We start from the raw sequence: 18,651 nt of genomic DNA on the forward strand, positions 1-18,651 counted from the left end.
TTATTGCCTTATTGCCTTATTGCCTTATTGCCTTATTGCCTTATTGCCTTATTGCCTTATTGCCTTATTGCCTTATTGCCTTATTGCCTTATTGCCTTATTGCCTTATTGCCTTATTGCCTTATTGCCTTATTGCCTTATTGCCTTATTGCCTTATTGCCTTATTGCCTTATTGCCTTATTGCCTTATTGCCTTATTGCCTTATTGCCTTATTGCCTTATTGCCTTATTGCCTTATTGCCTTATTGCCTTATTGCCTTATTGCCTTATTGCCTTATTGCCTTATTGCCTTATTGCCTTATTGCCTTATTGCCTTATTGCCTTATGCATGCCTTATGACTTAATGTCAATTTGCTTTAAATCACTAGATCACGTGGTCACCGCTTTGAATGATCTGTCATTACATTTGCGTCTTATAGATTAGACAACTCATGCGGGTGAGATAGCTTACAAAATTTCAACGAAAGAAGAACGAATGATATTACGTTTAGCATAAAACCTCCTTTTTGTCAAACCATAGTCGGGTAAAAATAAAGATTATACACACCTTCTCTTAATTGGCCTACACAGAAACAAAACTAAAATACATTTAGACTAACAAGCCTACTTCATTCATATTTTCGTTTTCGCGTTTTTCTTGGGACAAAGTCAACGGCTCAAGGTCGTTTTGCTCGTAGTAGAAGGGGATGTGGCGGGAACATACTAACCTTTGATGTAGGCACTAGTATAATTTAGAAAGGAAAGTTCATTTATTTATCAATGCCTGTAGACTTACATCATACGGTTTACTTCTAAAAGGTATTCATATTAATTATCCATTCCATATCCTTACTTGAAGTTGCTACTTATGATTTAGAACACGTGGAAGACGTAGAAACGAGTGATATAGTTACAAAAAAGAATTCTATCCTATCTTCACTACCGGCTTATATATTTTGACTATTAGTTCCGGCAATAAATGTGTACTAATAATCTGAACAAATGGTAGCTAAATCACGTCTACTTCTATAGTGCTTCCGGAAATAGCTTATACACTTTTGTTCTAAGAGAGAATGATTTAATAAAATAAATTGGTCTCTTTCACAAAGTTCAAAACAACCCTAAGCTTGTTTTCCAGTGAATTTAAAATAAAAACCTAGATTCAGATTTTTGAGGAACGGTTTTGAACAAAATAGTCGCAATCGCCAATCAACCTATATCAATTTTGGAAAACAAAGATTATATCAGATGATTACATTTATTAAGTACCAGTTTTCTAGAATACCAAATACACAGGATTACAAAACAGGGCAATATACATATTATATATTTTCCTTTCCCTTTTCACCAAGCGAATAATAGTAGGGTAATAATGTAATATGAAAATTCTGTCTGTACACGCTAATTTCCGAAATCACTAGACGATTTGGTAAATACTTTGTGTTATATAGTTTATACCAGGGGGAAAATAAAGGGTGCAATTTACTTCGCTCAATATAACAGTTGATAAAGTATACCCTAATAGACTCTTCCACGGCTACGAAGCTGCAGGCAACAGCTATTCCCAAAAAAATACCCTACTTAAAGGTTAGATATAATAACTCCAATGTTTTTCTTGAAATTTACCCATTGATGACCTGACATTGTCTGAATGCCTTTGGATTTTGTATGTTCTATAAGCTTATTTACGATATCACTGAAATCCATTGATCTTGTTGCAATCCAAGTTCTGAGTCTCTTTTTAATTCCATCCCATGTTGCAACATTTTCCTTGGTTGGTGGAATATTTTCTTCAAGACTATCTAGAATTTCATAAAACGCTTGTTGAGTTTGAAATAAATCAGCCTGATTTCGAAATACCATTGGTTTATGTCTTTCTTTTATATTATGAATTAGGTGTCTAAGAATAATTCTTAACTGGGCGTCTCTTTCTTTTTTTACAAGATTTAGTATTCGTAAGATTTTATCCGTTTGTTGGCTATTTACAAGTGGTTCACTTAGGTCTTGTAGAGCTTCATGAAGTAACAAATCGACAGCTATTCGCATCAAAGTCAGATCACAGTCACTAACTAATTCAAGGATGCTTACTAAGAATTGAATGAAACTTTTGTCTATATCACAAAAACCAAATTTCACACAGAGATGTTCACGAGACCCAGCAATATTTTTTTTTACCTCATTATGAAACTGTTTTATAAAGTGTACAGCATTTTGATCAGAATTGTTTTTAGCTAAATTTGCTGCGACATTATTTTTCAATCTTTCCAATATAGTTTCAGCGAAATCGATTGTATTGATAGCTACGTTTTTAACTGCTAAATTAGTTTTTACCACTTGTTGTAAAGTTTCATTAAAAAAATCTCTAAATCTGTCACTAAATAATCTAGATAAGGTTATATATTCCAGTTTTAAATCTTGATCAACTGTTTTTGTGAAATTTTTAAACATATTCATTGATCTTTCGTAAACATATTCAATGAAATTAACTAAATCTTCTTCGTCTTTGACTTTGCTCTTTTTATCTCCTAATCTTATAGAACTATGCAGTGATTCAGTACTGTCATCCTGGCCATCACCACTGATGTCAGTATTATTGTCCAAAGAATCGTCAACTCTGGATATTTCTCTTAGACTCGATATTATACTATCCAATGACTTAGTATTGGGGTCAAAATCAAATAATCCATTTATTTTTACAACAACAGCAAAAATAAATGGTGGCATACCTGGAAATTTAAATAGTAAAAATAAACCGATTACAAAGAGCAATTGAGCGCCTAAATTAGAGGTTCCTATAATACTTAATTAAAGGAATTGAATTATTATTATTTATGAATTATTAACTTAATAATGATTATATAAGGCCAAATCAATTAACTTATTGTTTTAATAAGTAATTTTTTTGCCTTTTTATGAGGTACCTATATACATATCTATTTAGGAAATTTATTGCCTAGCCTTGCAAAGCCGAATATAGAATAAAAAAAATTTACAAAGTAAATAAATTATACCCTTAAAAATACATACATATTGTTGTTACCACTCGAATTATATACATTTAGAATATTTTGTTGGGAATAAATTTAAATGGTTTTGTAAGAACATACCTAGTAAAAGAACTATTATTTTAACCATCGCAAACTATTTTACGACTTACTTTATGGATACTTGTAATAATCGAAAAATATATAGCATAAAATTTTAAGACTCAGGTATAAGTTGGAACACTTAGGATAAAGATTTGTAGCATTTTCAAAATATGCAGCCAATCTATTCACGTCACTTAAGTATCGTCTTTCAAATGCTATCTTGGCTGTACCGAGTTTTAGGAATGCAACCAAAACCATAGTAAAAATATACAGAGATCAAAGAAAATTTTTATTTATTTTGGTTAAAATGTACTAATTTTAACAACAGGCTTCACTTAATTCAAAATACCAGAAAAAAATTCACTATCGTGCGAGCAAAGTCGTAAATACAACCTTGTGATAGGCCATAGGTACCCAAATATCTCTTTGTAGTTTGTGGACAGAATAAGCAGGTTAGGGTAAGGATACATTCAGGCAATTTTAAATGATCTTATCATCAAAAATTGAAAATGAAAATGAAAAAATGTCTATTCGATTCTGGTAGGAGATAATTGAAACATCAATCAACACCTGATTTCAGCAAAAAATACAGATTTCTTTGGGTATTATTATTGCACAAGGTATAGCGTTTATAAGATCCACTTTACTTTTGTTTCACAATTTCCAAAAAGTTACTTTTTTGGGTTTATTTGTAACAAATAAAAATACAAAACATAAAACTCTTTTCTCTTTATTACTACTAGCTTTTAATTTCCACAAAATACTCCTTTGCTAGCTTTTGTCTGTGTCAAATGTCATCAATACCGGTACACCAACACCAGTTTAACCAACAAAGATGGGGTACACCTTGGTCAATAGTGCTAGACCAGCAATTTTTGCTGGGTAATACCCAATTAGAAATAGGAAAAATGGGACTCGATAATATTAAAGTTAGACAGCAGAGAAGTAAAGACGTGTTGCTGAACTAAACAGTCTCTGACAACGAGTCACTTCCATAGTTTCCATAGTTTGCGTAACTATGATATTATTGTTTGCTTTGCTTGTAATACGAGGGTGGCATTGTCGGCGTTTCAATTAATGCAAATCGATCGATTGAAACAGTTCATGCATGACCGGTTTTTAGGTAATGTATTAAATAATAACCTTGATGACTGAGTCACAAAAATACTCTTATTTAGGTACTTTTTTTAGGATTCCGTGCCTAAAGGGTAATAACGGAATCTTATTACTTACACGTCGGTATCCGTTTGTCAATCACCAGGCTGTTTCTTATAAATCGTGAAAGTTAAGAGTTAAAATTTTCAAAGACGGTGTATTTCTGTTGCCCCAACAACAACAAATAGTAGGTACAAAACTAGAATTTTTGCTCGATATCGATAGCTAATTTCGCATTTATAGAAGTGAATATGAATAGTACGGAACTCTTCGTGCGCATTTCTTGTGTCTCTCGCAATTAGCCAGTTTAGGATTCCCTATCTAAAGGTAAAAACAGCACCCTATTACTAAGCGTCCGCAATCTGTCTGTACGCCTGTTAGCTGTTAGTATCTCATAAACCGTGAAAGATTAGCTAAAACACTGAATTTTTCACAGAATCGTGCGCGAGGCCTACTCCCACTTGGGCGGTATTCGTTTAAGCTATTTGCTTTTAAATCAGTTGGTTAAGGTTCGAAAACAATCAATTGTGGTCATGACATTGATGGTTTGTTTGGCTAGTGGTTGTTCTTGCCCCTAAACCACAGGTATTGGGTTCGATTCTCAGTCAGGACATCGAACGCTTTCTGATTGGCTGGGTCTTGGATGTGTTGTCTATATTAGTATTTACTAAAATATAGGTGTCTGATAAATCACGTTTCTTATTTAACCCGCCAGTACTCGCGCTTCATTTTGGGTCTTTAAGGACACAATGAAACACGCTTAATTTTATAAAATATAAAACCCACAAAATTCTCACAAATTTCAAAGATAAAAATAATAATCAAAATAGTGCACAAAGTATCAGAGTATTTGGACACCGTGCGCTCGCTACAGTTATTCTAATTGGTCCGCGGCCGGCATCGCCGTGATGTCGGCTAACCGTTTGAAATTGTGCCACCAGCGTGGATACCCATACTTTTTGTTTTTGTTGGATAATTAAGTAAAATTTTAACTCCCTTTTTCTAACTTTCCTTTTCAATATGCGTTGATTTATACACCCTGTTTAGTACATACATAATCATCATGCCTATTTTCCCGGCACCAATACAAAAAAAAAATAGGACCACTCCATCTCTTTTCCATGGATGTCGTAAAAGGCGACTAAGGGATAGGCTTACAAACTTGGGATTCTTTTTTAGGCGATAAGCGAGCAACCTATCACTATTAGAATCTCAATTCTATCATAAAGCCAAATAGCTGAACGTGGCCATTCAGTCTTTTCAAGCCTATTGGCTCTGTCTACCCCGCAAGGGATATAGACGTGACCATATGTATGTAGTCTACTTTAATTTCGACACCACCGCGACGGCCTCGATGGTTCAGTGGTTGGCGCGTGAGACTGTGAAGTTGGCGGTCCAAGTTCGAGCCCCAACAAAAAGATTTTTTTTATTAAAAATATTTTTTTTGTGTTGTTTGAGTATTTTATTTAAAAAAACTGAAAATCACAATACTACATACAATAAAACGGTAAAAATATATTTTGTATGTACATTTAATATTTTGACTGAAACGGATAGATAATTTTTTTTTACATTTCTTGTCTGTCTGTCTGTATCTGACTGTATCATTAAGATTCAACTCGAAATTTACGCGGACGAAGTCGCGGGCAACAGCTAGTATAAACTAAGAAGATAAGACAATAGATTCTCGTTTATAAATAAATCAAAAAAATATATATTTACGGGACAATTACTCAGATTGAGTTAGCCTCGAAGTTAGTCCTAAATTTGTGTTATGAGATACGAACTCTTAAAAGATAAACATCTTAGACCCAAGTCAATCAGAAAAGTTCATTACTCATCATGCCCTAGTCAGGCGAACCCGACACCTACTGTTTCACACAGGAAAGCGTCATACAACTTATTACTCATACATATATAAAATCACACGTCTTTCCCGGAGGGGTAGGCAGAGACTAAATCTTTCCACTCATCAACACTACTAAACAGGGTAAAAGTTAAGGTAAGAGTAAGAGTCAGGTCAAGAGTACCCGAAACCGAAGGAAGTATACAGAGATAGTGGCAAGTGGCTAGATGTAGTCTCTGCCTATCCCACCGGAAAAGAGACGTGATTTTGTGTATGTACCTACGTGAAAATTTCTCAACCCACCATAAGGGGGCAATACAGACAAAGCTAGGCATGTAGGCTTCTTATGTGGTCTAGGGGTGTACAAAAAGCGAGAGAGGATGTCTCGATATTCCCACGGGAATACAACGAGATCTATAGGTCTATGCAAGCGGAGCCACTGGCGTGCTTTAGTCAATCATATTAGGTCAGGTTTCTCTGCCGTTGACTGTACATTGTACTGAGAAATCTTTAAAGCTTGTTTTATATTATTCAAATTTCTATGTAAATGTCGAAGTTGTCCGTTGCTTAATATTTAATACCCGGTCAAGAACGTGTCACAACACTTTATACTTATTGAGAGCGACATTTTTAAGACAGATGTTTTTTTTATAGTTAACTTGTAATGCCTATCTATGGTCGTTTTTCAAACTTGTTAAATTCATTTTTACAGAGAATTACATGTGGCTATTGGCTCTTTTTTATTTATGTGCATGGGATTAATAACTAACCAATGTCCTTGCGGTGAGAGAAAACATTGTAGGGATAACTGTACATAAAGGTAATTGGAGGTGTAACCATGATGAAATATTTATTTTGAGAAATTATTCTTGCGAACGTGAACCATAAATATACTCGAATTTTGTTTATTGTGGTATACGTAACGTATAATAAACGATAATTTTGGTTTGCCTTCATTTGGTTATTCTTTGTTCTAAATGTTACCTACATTCTTTATTTCATACTCTTTTAGGCTAACACCACTGCATCTCTTTCTCGACTCGAATCGACTTAAAGAAAAAACACTCTTGTCTGTCCCCTTAATTAGTATACCTGTCAACTTCTTTGCGAAGTTCGCAGAGAAATCTCTTTATGTTACATTATTTTTCAATATGGTAGACATAGGCGGACGCAATGGGATAATTGCCTGATTGGGAATAAAAACACTGAATGGGATAAAATAAATAAAACATTATTAAACTTTTTCAAATTAAAATATGTACAATTTAGAGTGCTTTTAATTAATAACAATTAAGAATAGTTATAAAAAGTATAAATAAATAAGTTATAATGCACACGTACCTATTACAACAATGCTCGACAAGGCAATAAAAAGTTACGTATTTTTGAAATTTCTGTTATGTATATTTTTATAATGCAAAGCGACGGTTAAAATGTTCTAAGGTAAGTAAAACAAAAGGTACACGAGTGAATGAAGAGAGTGATGAATTTGGATGAAGAGAAAGAAGTGTAATTTCTATCAACCGAGTAAAGAGGCGTGATTCTAAGTATATATTGTATGTATGCCAGTGCTATCACAAAATAACGAGTGTTCTTTGTACAGTACGGTACGGTATATGTAATAAGCTTCGTATCCGCTACTTAGATTTCGGATGCGCTAAATCATTTTTTTATTTTTCCTCAGGCCTGGCGAAGAATGTGTCAGTGCCTATCCAGCAAAGTCAAGATGGCATGGTCTACATCAACAGGGTAAGTTTCTAACATCCTATTAATTTCTATAAAAAATATTTCCACCTTTTTTCCTACTTCATACTAATATTACAAATGTGAAGGGATAATTGTATGTATGTATGTTACTTTTTCCCGCCAAAATAAAAGGGGAAATACATAACCTGAAATAATATAATAAGTACTTTTTATCCCAAAAATTCGAGTGAATTATAAAGTAGTTGAAGGTATAAGACGTATTGAATATTCAATTAGCTTTTTTTGTTAAAAATATAGTACCTACCTATAAATATGGTTGAGTTAATAATCAATAATCCAGTAATTTTACCTCGGGGTAATTTATTTAAATTGTTCTTTATTTTTGAGACTTTGTTCTCACATCAGGAAAATACAAAAAAAAAGTATATATTACGTCGTTTTCCTTAGAAACACGCAAATACATTGCATACAGGCCCAAACCACTGGCTTGAGCGATTTGCAATTGGCATTTCAGTTTCTAATGTGGTCTATGAGTGTATTAGAATCGGATGTAACAAAATTCCCGCGGAATCTTGTTTTCTAAAATTTAAAATCATTAAAATTCAATTATCTAAAAATAGTAACACATAGTCACATTATTCTCAAATAAATAAAATATAATAAAAATAATGGTACAGTGTAAAGCTCAACTATAGGAGGAAACTTGCCGTACTGTTCGCGAAACTCATGAATATTAAAACCACAGTCGCATGCAAATAAGCTATTACAAGAATATTACAGCTAACTAGTGCTGAGTACTTTACACTGCTGAAGTGTACTTGTTGGTTTGCGATTATTAAATATGGTAATATTTTAACGTATACATTGTTGCGTTGTGATATTTTCAGCCAGTAATTATATAGATCGATGTACTTCATATATCAAAATACGACGGTAAAAACTTTTGTGTTTATGCAGCCTTATTTCTAAATTGAACTCTAGGAATTATGGGAATGGCACTTTAGCATAATTTTGCAAAAATCTTTCAACCTGTTGAGCATTTTTTCTTGACGTATAAATCCGTGTGTACAAATCTCGGGCGACAGCTAGCTTAATACAACATTAATTATTTACGAAAAAGAGAAAATAATAAAAACTCTTTAAAACGAATAGCTTAATTTGTGTAAATTGTCCCGTATATATTTTATTTTTTTATGTTCAGTAAAGTAATTACCTACATACTTAATTTACTACACATTTATCGTAGACATCGCTACATACAACTCGTAGGCAGCTACGAGCTACGGTGTAGTACTGGTATTAGTTTACCTTGTATAATTTGCGTTGAATAAAATTCAATATGGTTATACAAATATAGTGCCGTGTGGTTCCCGGCACGAATACAAAAAAGAATAGGACCACTCCATCTCTTTCCCATTGATGTCGTAAAAGGCGACTAAGGGATAGGCTTACAAACTTGGGATTCTTCTTTAGGCGATGGGCTAGCAACCTGTCAATATTTGAATCTCAATTCTATCATTAAGCCAAATAGCTGAACGTGGCCGTTCAGTCTTTTCAAGATTGTTGGCTCTGTCTACCCCGCAAGGGATATAGACGTGACTATATGTATGTATGTATACAAATATAGAGTCTAATAAATTACTAAAACGCACCTTACTAATAATGTTCTTATCAACCGAGAACGGAGAGTTATTTTTATAATGTTTCGTTTAAATTAAAAGATGCGGAATGGCGTGTTATTATTAACTACCAGGACCAGATGATGAAAATAAATTAAAGGTCCCAACACTTATAGACTGTTCTTAAAGATTCGTGGTAATTAAACATTTTTAAGGGGACGATATACTAAACAAACCTTTAAAATAATTTCGGTTAATTTCGTTACGCTCTACAATATTCTATTCATTTTAAGTGTCTCGTACCCACATTTATAATGCAAACATCGTCGGGGAATGTTATCCCTCAGGCTGTTTTCATTATATTTGCCACTGTTTCCACGTAACTGGGTACACATTCGCGTGGCAGCCTTTCGGTGACGTCACGACGAAACAAATCCTAAATTCATTATGTATGGCCTGAGGCACAAGTACACTGCCTCACATTTATCAGGTTTTGCCGCTATAATATACGTTCAGGTGTTTTTATATAAAGATGGTTGTGGAAGCACGTTAGTCTGGTTGTTATATTTCCCTTGAGTGAAGGTTTTACGGCAATTATTTAGTTTCTATCGTTTACATTTTGGGAATGTTCTTAAAGGTCTGAATAGAACTAAATTTCAATAAGAGCCTAATATCGAAGGGCAAATATTATGTAAATGATGATTATTAATCATTGTACAAGATTGATTTTCTATACTAATATTAAAAAGAGGCAATATTTTTTTACTTTGTTAAGTTAAAGAATAATCTTCGGAAATATTTAATCCAATCATAAAACAAGGAATATTGTCTGGGAGTGTGCAATAATACAATAAGTACAATAGTACCTACTTACCACGGGTGAAACCGTGGCGCCCTCTAGTTTTTATTTAATAAAGATGTAGAGACTACTAGGATGGATAGGACTATGCGTAGGATATACGATGATTTTAGCAATCCCAGCATGGCGTGACTTGCGTGTTGCTTTCAGTGCGTGTTTTTTTTGTCCACGGTATATCGATGGGAAAATTTTGCCGTTAAAAATATTAAAGTTTCTACTCAAATTTTTGAACTCCGAACACGTGATAAATTGAAACTAGAATATTTTCAGGAAAACTTTTGTAAAAGGAGAACCGTCTTTCGCCTATTTTTATCCAAAAATACTTTCCCATACAAATGGTTATACATAGATATCGCTATAGATCAAAATTTTCGTAACTCGCCAATTGAGCCATCGCTTCGAGCGATCGGTTTACAAATCAAGTGCTTAGGTTCGATACTTGGTAACATGGATATTTTTGTTTTTACTATATTTTGAAGGGTTTTGATGTTTTTTATTGACGTCCAGCGACTATTGTTTTAAACCGCCTTCAAAAAAGAGGGGGTTCTCAATTTGACCTGTATCTATGTTTGTCAGTTATTATCTCGCGTTTTGCCTTGGATGCGGTTTTCAGGAAAGTATTTGTTACACTTAGAAGATATTTTTAGAAATTTCACCGACTTTCAAAAAGTATATTGATTAGAGGCGGTTCTCTTTTTATTTTACAAAAGTAATTTTTTATGACTATTCTTAGTTTCTTGGTGATTTTTTGATTTCACTACTTTTTATGGTTCTTCTGACGTCCAGTGAATACCACATGGTCACCTAGGTACTAAAGATTAAGTAAGCGTCAAGAGTTTAGGTATAAAGAAACACAATTTTCCATTTATTAATTCATATAAGATGGAAATATTACAAATGCACAAAATAAACTTTATAGTAAATTGAAACAAACCTAAAAACAAACGCTTTTCGATCGATCATTTTGTTTAACCTATCTGTCATCATTCGACTCCCCGGAGAGCCCGTCAATAACTCCATACGGGTATACCTACATTATTTATCTCCGATCAACGTTGAGATATTATTATGTTTATCCGTGTGCCAAAAGGCAAATTTTAATGGTATAAAACTTTAATAAGTATTCTTTGAAATACGATTTGTCAGTAGAAATCTAAAATGTTCCATTTTAGCTAATAATATATATTAGCCTAAAGCTCGAGATTTAAATGCTAAAATTTTTGGAATTCTGAATCTATGTTCAGTAAGGTAAAGCATGTGAGGCATATGAAAATAGAATGAATAGCGGTAGAAATAAAGACCGATAAATATTCAAATTTCGAAGGTGACTAAGTTTTCTAAGCAAATATTGCGAGTGGGTTTATTGAAGAAATCGGAGACGTTCTGGCAAAAGGTCAGGACGAGAGTACCCGAAACAGACGAACTTGCATGAATAGGATTATACATTCAGTATGATGTGTAAGAAGTATTCAGGGATAGTAGCAAGTAAAAAGATATGGTCTCTGCTACCCCTCTGGGATAAAGGCGTGAGTAATGTACGTAAGTTCATATTTTTTATAAAAAATAATCCATGTTTTTGTTTGTCCAGCGATTGGAATGGGAGGTGGACCGACCCTTGGACCCTGGGGAGGTCCTCACACTTTACCTCATGGCACGGGGCCGGTGGTCTAAACATCGCGAGCTGGGGGTCTACCGCCTCGGCTTGCAAGTACTGGTGTTAGACCACCAGGTCCCCATAGTTGACAGCCTTCTCGACGAAAAGAACCGACCAGTCAATGTGAGTACTAGCTTTTAGTCAGATTAATACTTATAAGATTAGTAATGCAATATGAAAATGTTATGTCACATTCAGCAGTATTTACCACTTCTAAAGTCTTAGTTATTTCGAAGTCCGGCACTGACTTGAACAATTGTCTTCATTTGAGAACTCGGCAATTGGTGATTCGAAATCTTCGAAGTTGTTCTCTTTTTGAGGATAAAATGAAACAAACAATAAGGCCATGTTTTCGTAATAAATATTCTAATATCATCACGTTGTCTGTGACCTCGGGGATTATCATGGCCTTCTTTGATCTTAAGGCGCAAATTCGTTGCTGCCTTAAATGAATACTATTGATTCCAGATACATGAGTTATAATATAAACTAACAACTACTCGTATATAAGTTGGAATTTTTACTGAATCTTCACTGTTAACATATCGTGAATACGTAAACTAAAACTATATTTTAAACACAACTACTATTAAAATGACAATATTGACACTTAATAAAATAACTATCTGAACTTAAATACATACATATTATGGTTCTTTTTTAATTTGTTTATTTGTGTGTACTCAGTCTTTTTGAATTCATTCAATATCAGATTTGGGAGAAATTGTTTAATTTGGGCACTTACGGAACGCAGCAGTGGATTTACAGCTTTATCGCTCTCAGCCTTTGATCCTGTGTTGGATCTCAAGTTCGGAGTAGCGTCAAATATGTCTTTATTTTAAAAATGAGCATACATCTGAGAACATTTTATAATGAACCGTTTTTTATTTTAATTTGTGTTAAAAATACCAATATGACGAGATGTTGCAGTATCAGCACACTTTTTGAATACTTTGATTTTATGAAGTCAACTAGGATATCCTGTGTGAACAATAACAATAAGAATTTCGGTAAATACTTTTTAGTGCTTCCCTTCTTGGCCATATCGAGTTTCATCTTCCTTTCCCTTATGCTTATGGCTGTTGCCATCAGTTTATCAGTAACCCAAAAATGTTATATATTTACCCAAAATAAATCCTACTACTATTATAAAGGCGAAAGTTTGTATGGATGTATGGATGTTTGTTACTCTTTCACGCAAAATCTACTGAACCGATTACCATGAAATTTGGTATGTAGGTAGCTGAAGACCCAGAATAACACATAGGCTACTTTTTATCCCAGAGTTCCCGCGGGATTGATAGGGTTTCTGATAGAGTGTGTATCAAAACGCAATGTCAGTGTAACAAAACGAAATGTCAATATTGTACTTCCCTCCTTTTTTATTACTTGAATAAAGTCTGTTGCGAACATACACGTCTTTTAAGTGGTTATGGGCTTCCATTTGCCGTTTTATCAGTTATTTTATGTTTTAAAATAGATAATTTGTGTATAGTATTTCGCGGAAACATGACTACAAACTATATTGCCAATGTGCCGAAGTTAAAAGGCAGAGAGAACTATGATGAGTGGTGTTTTGCTGCTGAAAATTTGTTGGTCTTGGAAGGTATGGAGAAGTACATCAAACCAGCGGAAAATTTTGAAACAAAACCAGCGGAAGATGCAAAAACCAAAGCTAAGTTAATTTTAACAATTGATCCATCGTTATACGTGCACATAAAGAACACCAAGAGTTCGGCAGAATTATGGAATACGCTAAAGACCATGTACGATGACTCTGGTTTCTCAAGAAAAATTACTTTGTTGCGACATTTGATATCCTTAAGACTCGAAAATTTTGATTCGATGGCTAGTTATGTGACTCAAATGGTCGAAACAGCGCAAAGATTGAATGGCACCGGATTTGTTATAACGGAAGAATGGGTTGGATCGCTTTTATTGGCAGGTTTAACTGATCATTATATGCCAATGATTATGGCAATCGAGCATTCGGGTATTTCGATAAATACTGATGTTATTAAATCTAAATTACTTGACATGGAAATGACAAGTGATGGTGAAGCTAGTGGAGCAGCTTTCGCGGCAAAAAATAGATTTTCTAACAAACATAAGAAATATGGCGGGACGTCAACTTCACATAAAAAGTCAATGACATTGACAGATGAAAAACCGGCAAAAACTATAACATGCTACAAATGTAAAGAAGACGGCCATTATCGAAATCAGTGTCCTTTGCTAAAGAAAAACGCTAATAATTGCGTGTTTAATGTTGTTTTTCTAAATGGAAAGTTTAATAAGAACGATTGGTTTGTTGATTCAGGAGCGAGCGCTCATTTTACGCCGAATGAAACTTGGATAGAAAACAAGGGCATACCGTATTTGTCAGAAATTGTTGTTGCAAATGAATCTAAAGTGCCAGTTGTTTGTTCCGGAGATGTAACAATATTCTCAGAATTGAATTGTCATATAACAGTTAAAGATGTGCTATGTGTGCCGAGTTTAACTACAAATTTATTATCAGTAAGTCAACTTATAAAAAATGGAAATAAGGTTTCATTTAACAATAAGCACTGTTATATAAGAGACAAGAATAACATTTTGGTGGCGACTGCTGATTTAACTGATGGCGTTTATAAGTTGAGGTTACAAGAACCAAGTTGTTTGTTAGCGGCTACAAAAGCTAATGGTAACCTATGGCACAGGAGACTCGCACATATTAACAGTCAAGATATGAATAAGATGAGAAATGGTATTGTGAAAGGTTTGTCTTATGAAAACAATTTTAATATAAATAAATCTCAATGTACCATTTGCTGTGAAGGAAAACAAATGAGATTACCATTTTCCCATATAGGTGAACGAAGTACAGAAGTTTTGCACAGAATTCACACGGACATTTGTGGTCCTATGGAAAAAAGTTCATTAAATGGAGCAAGATATTTTCTTTTATTTGTAGATGATTATAGTCGCATGACTTTCATATATTTCCTGAAGAAAAAAAGTGAAGCTTTTATCAGATTTAAAGAATTCAAGTCAGTTGTAGAAAATCAGCAAAATAAGAAAATTAAAATATTGAGATCCGATAATGGACTAGAATTTTGTAACAAGGAGTTCGATAATTTTTTGAAACAGAATGGTATCATCCATCAGAAAACTAATAGTTATACTCCAGAACAAAATGGACTGTGTGAAAGAGCTAACCGTACAGTCGTTGAGAAAGCAAGATGTTTATTATATGATGCAAAGTTAGATAAGAAATTTTGGGCTGAAGCTGCAAATACAGCAGTATATTTAAAAAATAGGTCCATTGCATCGGGTTTGGATAAAACTCCTTATGAATTATGGTATGGGTCAAAACCAGACCTGAGTCACCTACGTTTATTTGGCAGCAAGGTAATGGTGCATGTATCGAAAGTACACCGAACAAAGTGGGATAAGAAAGCCACACCACACATATTAATTGGATATGGTGAGGATGTGAAGGGTTATCGTGTGTATAATACTGCCAAGAACACTGTCACTACTAGCAGAGATGTTGTAGTGATGGAGGATGACATATGTGTAAAGGAAAATAGTGAAGAGTCTGCCATATGGATTCCTACTGAAGATACACCAGCAGAGAGTGCAGAGGATGAGAATACAGATTCAGTGGGGGAAGTTGACAAGAATATTTCAAACTTTGAGGAAAATCTTGACTATTCTTCAGATTCTTCTGTCTATTTAGATGGCAAAGAAACATCAATTCCTACTTTTGCACCAGAATCTACTATTGAATCTACAGAACAGGTACCCCAGAGAACCAGCAAGCGACAGATAAAGCCACCTGAGAGGTATGGTTTTACCAATATTTGTGTTTCCAGTTTTGTTCCAGCATCTGAAGAGATAGTTTTCTCAGAGGCTATTAATGGTCCAGAGCGGGAGCAGTGGAGACATGCAATGGCAGAAGAGTTGCAGTCTTTCGAGGACAATGAAGCGTGGGAGCTTGTAGACAATCCAGGTGACGTGACAATAGTAAAGTGTAGGTGGGTGCTGATTAAAAAAATTGATATTGACAATAATGTACGATTTAGAGCTCGTCTTGTGGCAAAGGGTTTTTGTCAGAAACCAGGTATTGATTATACCAATACCTTTTCACCGGTAGTGAGACATTCGACTCTAAGATTATTGTTTGCTCTTAGTGTAAAAATTAATATGAGTATTACTCATTTGGATATAAATACAGCTTTTTTAAATGGTTTTCTAAAAGAAAATATATATATGTCTATACCTGAAGGATTTGTAAACAAAAGTGGGGGAAAAGTATTAAAATTAAAGAGAGCAATTTATGGTTTAAAACAATCATCACTAGCATGGTATGAAAGAGTTACAGATGTTTTAAGTAAACTTAATTTTAAGAGTAGTCAATATGAGCCATGTTTGTTTACAAAAATAGATGGTAAAGTTAAAATCGTAGTAGCACTGTATGTTGATGATTTTTTAATTTTTTCGAACAATGATAGTGAAACTAATAATTTGAAATGTATTTTAGCTTCACAGTTTAAGTTAAAAGATTTGGGCCCTGTCAGGCAATATCTAGGCATGAGAATAAATTTAGATAAGGATAAAAATTTTATTACTGTAGATCAACAGCAATATATAGAACAGTTAGTTTCTAAATTCCAGATGTCTGATTGTAAAACTCAAAGTACTCCAATTGAACCCAAATTGAATTTAGAAAAGTCATCTGACTTACCAAGTGTTCCTTACCAAAATTTAATTGGAAGTTTAATGTACTTAGCAGTATTAACAAGACCGGATATAGCCTACTCCGTGAGCTACCTTAGTCAATTCAATACTTGTTACAGTCACATACATTGGAATTATGCTAAGCGTTTATTGAGATATTTACAATATACTAAACATTATTGTTTGAAATATGAAAAAGATGATAGTAATTTGCATGGATATGTGAACAGTGACTGGGCAAGTGATGCCTTAGATAGGAAATCTTATACTGGGTTTTGTTTTAAGTTGTCAGGGTCTGCCATTTCCTGGCAAAGTAGGAAACAGAAAACAGTTTCATTATCTAGTACTGAAGCAGAATACACTGCTTTATCCGAAGCTTCAAGGGAAGCTATATATTTAAGGAATTTACTACATGAGATTACCAGCACATTTTATGTAATTGATTTGTACTGTGATAACCAGAGTGCTTTGAAGTTAGCAGTTAGTAACCAGAGCCACAATAGATCAAAGCACATAGATGTTCGCTTTCATTATATAAGGGATATGGTAAAGAATAAGTTTGTTAGAATTAAGTATATTCCTACTGAGGAAATGCCTGCTGACTTACTAACTAAAGGTCTTTGTCAATTGAAACATTATAAGTTTATGAACTTGCTTGGAATAATATCCTTGTAATGTAAGTAATTTTGGTTTGTTTTGATAAGTGGGGGTGATAGAGTGTGTATCAAAACGCAATGTCAGTGTAACAAAACGAAATGTCAATATTGTACTTCCCTCCTTTTTTATTACTTGAATAAAGTCTGTTGCGAACATACACGTCTTTTAAGTGTTTCCATGCGGACGAAGTCGCGGGCGGCCTCTAGTAAATAAATAAAATACTTAAATAAACACATTCTATGAAATCTATATTTACATACTTTCAATGTTTTAGAAAGTATCTGTTCGAGAATGATTTGAGAGTAAACAAGATTTGTGATTGTTTCAATTAATCGCAGTATTTGATTGTTTCCAATTTGATTTAAATTGGCTTTTGACTGACCTCGCTATGATTAAGTATTCATGTTACCAATTATCGTCCGAATTTAATTTATTAAAGGTGTAAAATAACTTCGTTTTCGAAAGTAAGGGACTTCTTTGATATACAGGTAGGTTGTATAAATTTAATTAACTTATAATTTTTAGTACCTACTGCATCACACCTAGGAGAGTAACCCAGGGTGTGCCGTTTTCTTTTGGTTAATCCACCATCATATAAGCTCGTCAGTTTAAGGTACTCACGTGATTTGATTGGTTGAAAAACCAACTTATTTTTACTAGGCTCTTTCCCTTAATTGACTTGAATTTATATCTGTCTGGAATATTTACTTCAGCCTAAATCGTATAAGTCAATTAAGGGAAAGAGCCTAGTAAAATCGGAGACGACATTATTTCCTGGGAGATTATGGAATTTGCCGTTTACTAACAGTTACCTTTTCTAACTAATAAAATGCACAGCATGGAAGCTTTTGGTATTTCGTAAGTCTATCTCGCCATATTTCAATTCTATCATTTAACCATCCAACTGAACGTAGCCCAGTCTTTTTGCTATAGGTAATATTATAACTGTCGGCTCTGTAGACTCTGTATGGGATATATTATAAAGTTTTAGATCGTGTATTTGTGTTAAATGTATTTTTTTTTAAAACTACATACATATATAAAATCACGCCTCTTTCTCGGAGGGGTAGGCTGCAACTACATCCGTCCACTTGCTACTATCCCTACATATTTCTTTCGCTTCGTTTGAAGAAATAAATGACATAAATAAATAACTCTCAATTCATACTCGATAGAAATAAGCCACATGCACATTCCGTTTTGCTCGCAAACAAAATGATGTGTCATAAGTCACAACATGTTGCATGGGTCGCGTGCCAGACCATGAACGAAACGTGAATTAAATGCATTTTGCCGCTTCGAAGGCTATTTATGAATAGAAAATATGTGGCATTGATTTTTTATAAACTTGACAATGTTGAGG

General features: G+C 33.9%; 1 protein-coding gene across 1 annotated transcript in view; it reads left to right on the forward strand.

Annotated features, from left to right (window-relative positions):
• The first annotated feature begins 3,857 nt into the window (after window positions 1–3,857).
• LOC106133888 (otoferlin) overlaps window positions 3,858–18,651 on the forward strand; it is a 63,507-nt gene continuing 48,713 nt past the window's right edge. The window contains exons 1-3 of the mRNA XM_060953741.1: window positions 3,858–4,011; window positions 7,752–7,816; window positions 11,841–12,029. Coding sequence (XP_060809724.1) covers window positions 3,858–4,011; window positions 7,752–7,816; window positions 11,841–12,029 — 408 coding nt within the window. The remainder of the gene's footprint in view (window positions 4,012–7,751; window positions 7,817–11,840; window positions 12,030–18,651) is intronic.

This window comes from Amyelois transitella, chromosome Z, assembly GCF_032362555.1.
Source record: "Amyelois transitella isolate CPQ chromosome Z, ilAmyTran1.1, whole genome shotgun sequence".
NCBI lineage: Eukaryota > Metazoa > Arthropoda > Insecta > Lepidoptera > Pyralidae > Amyelois > Amyelois transitella.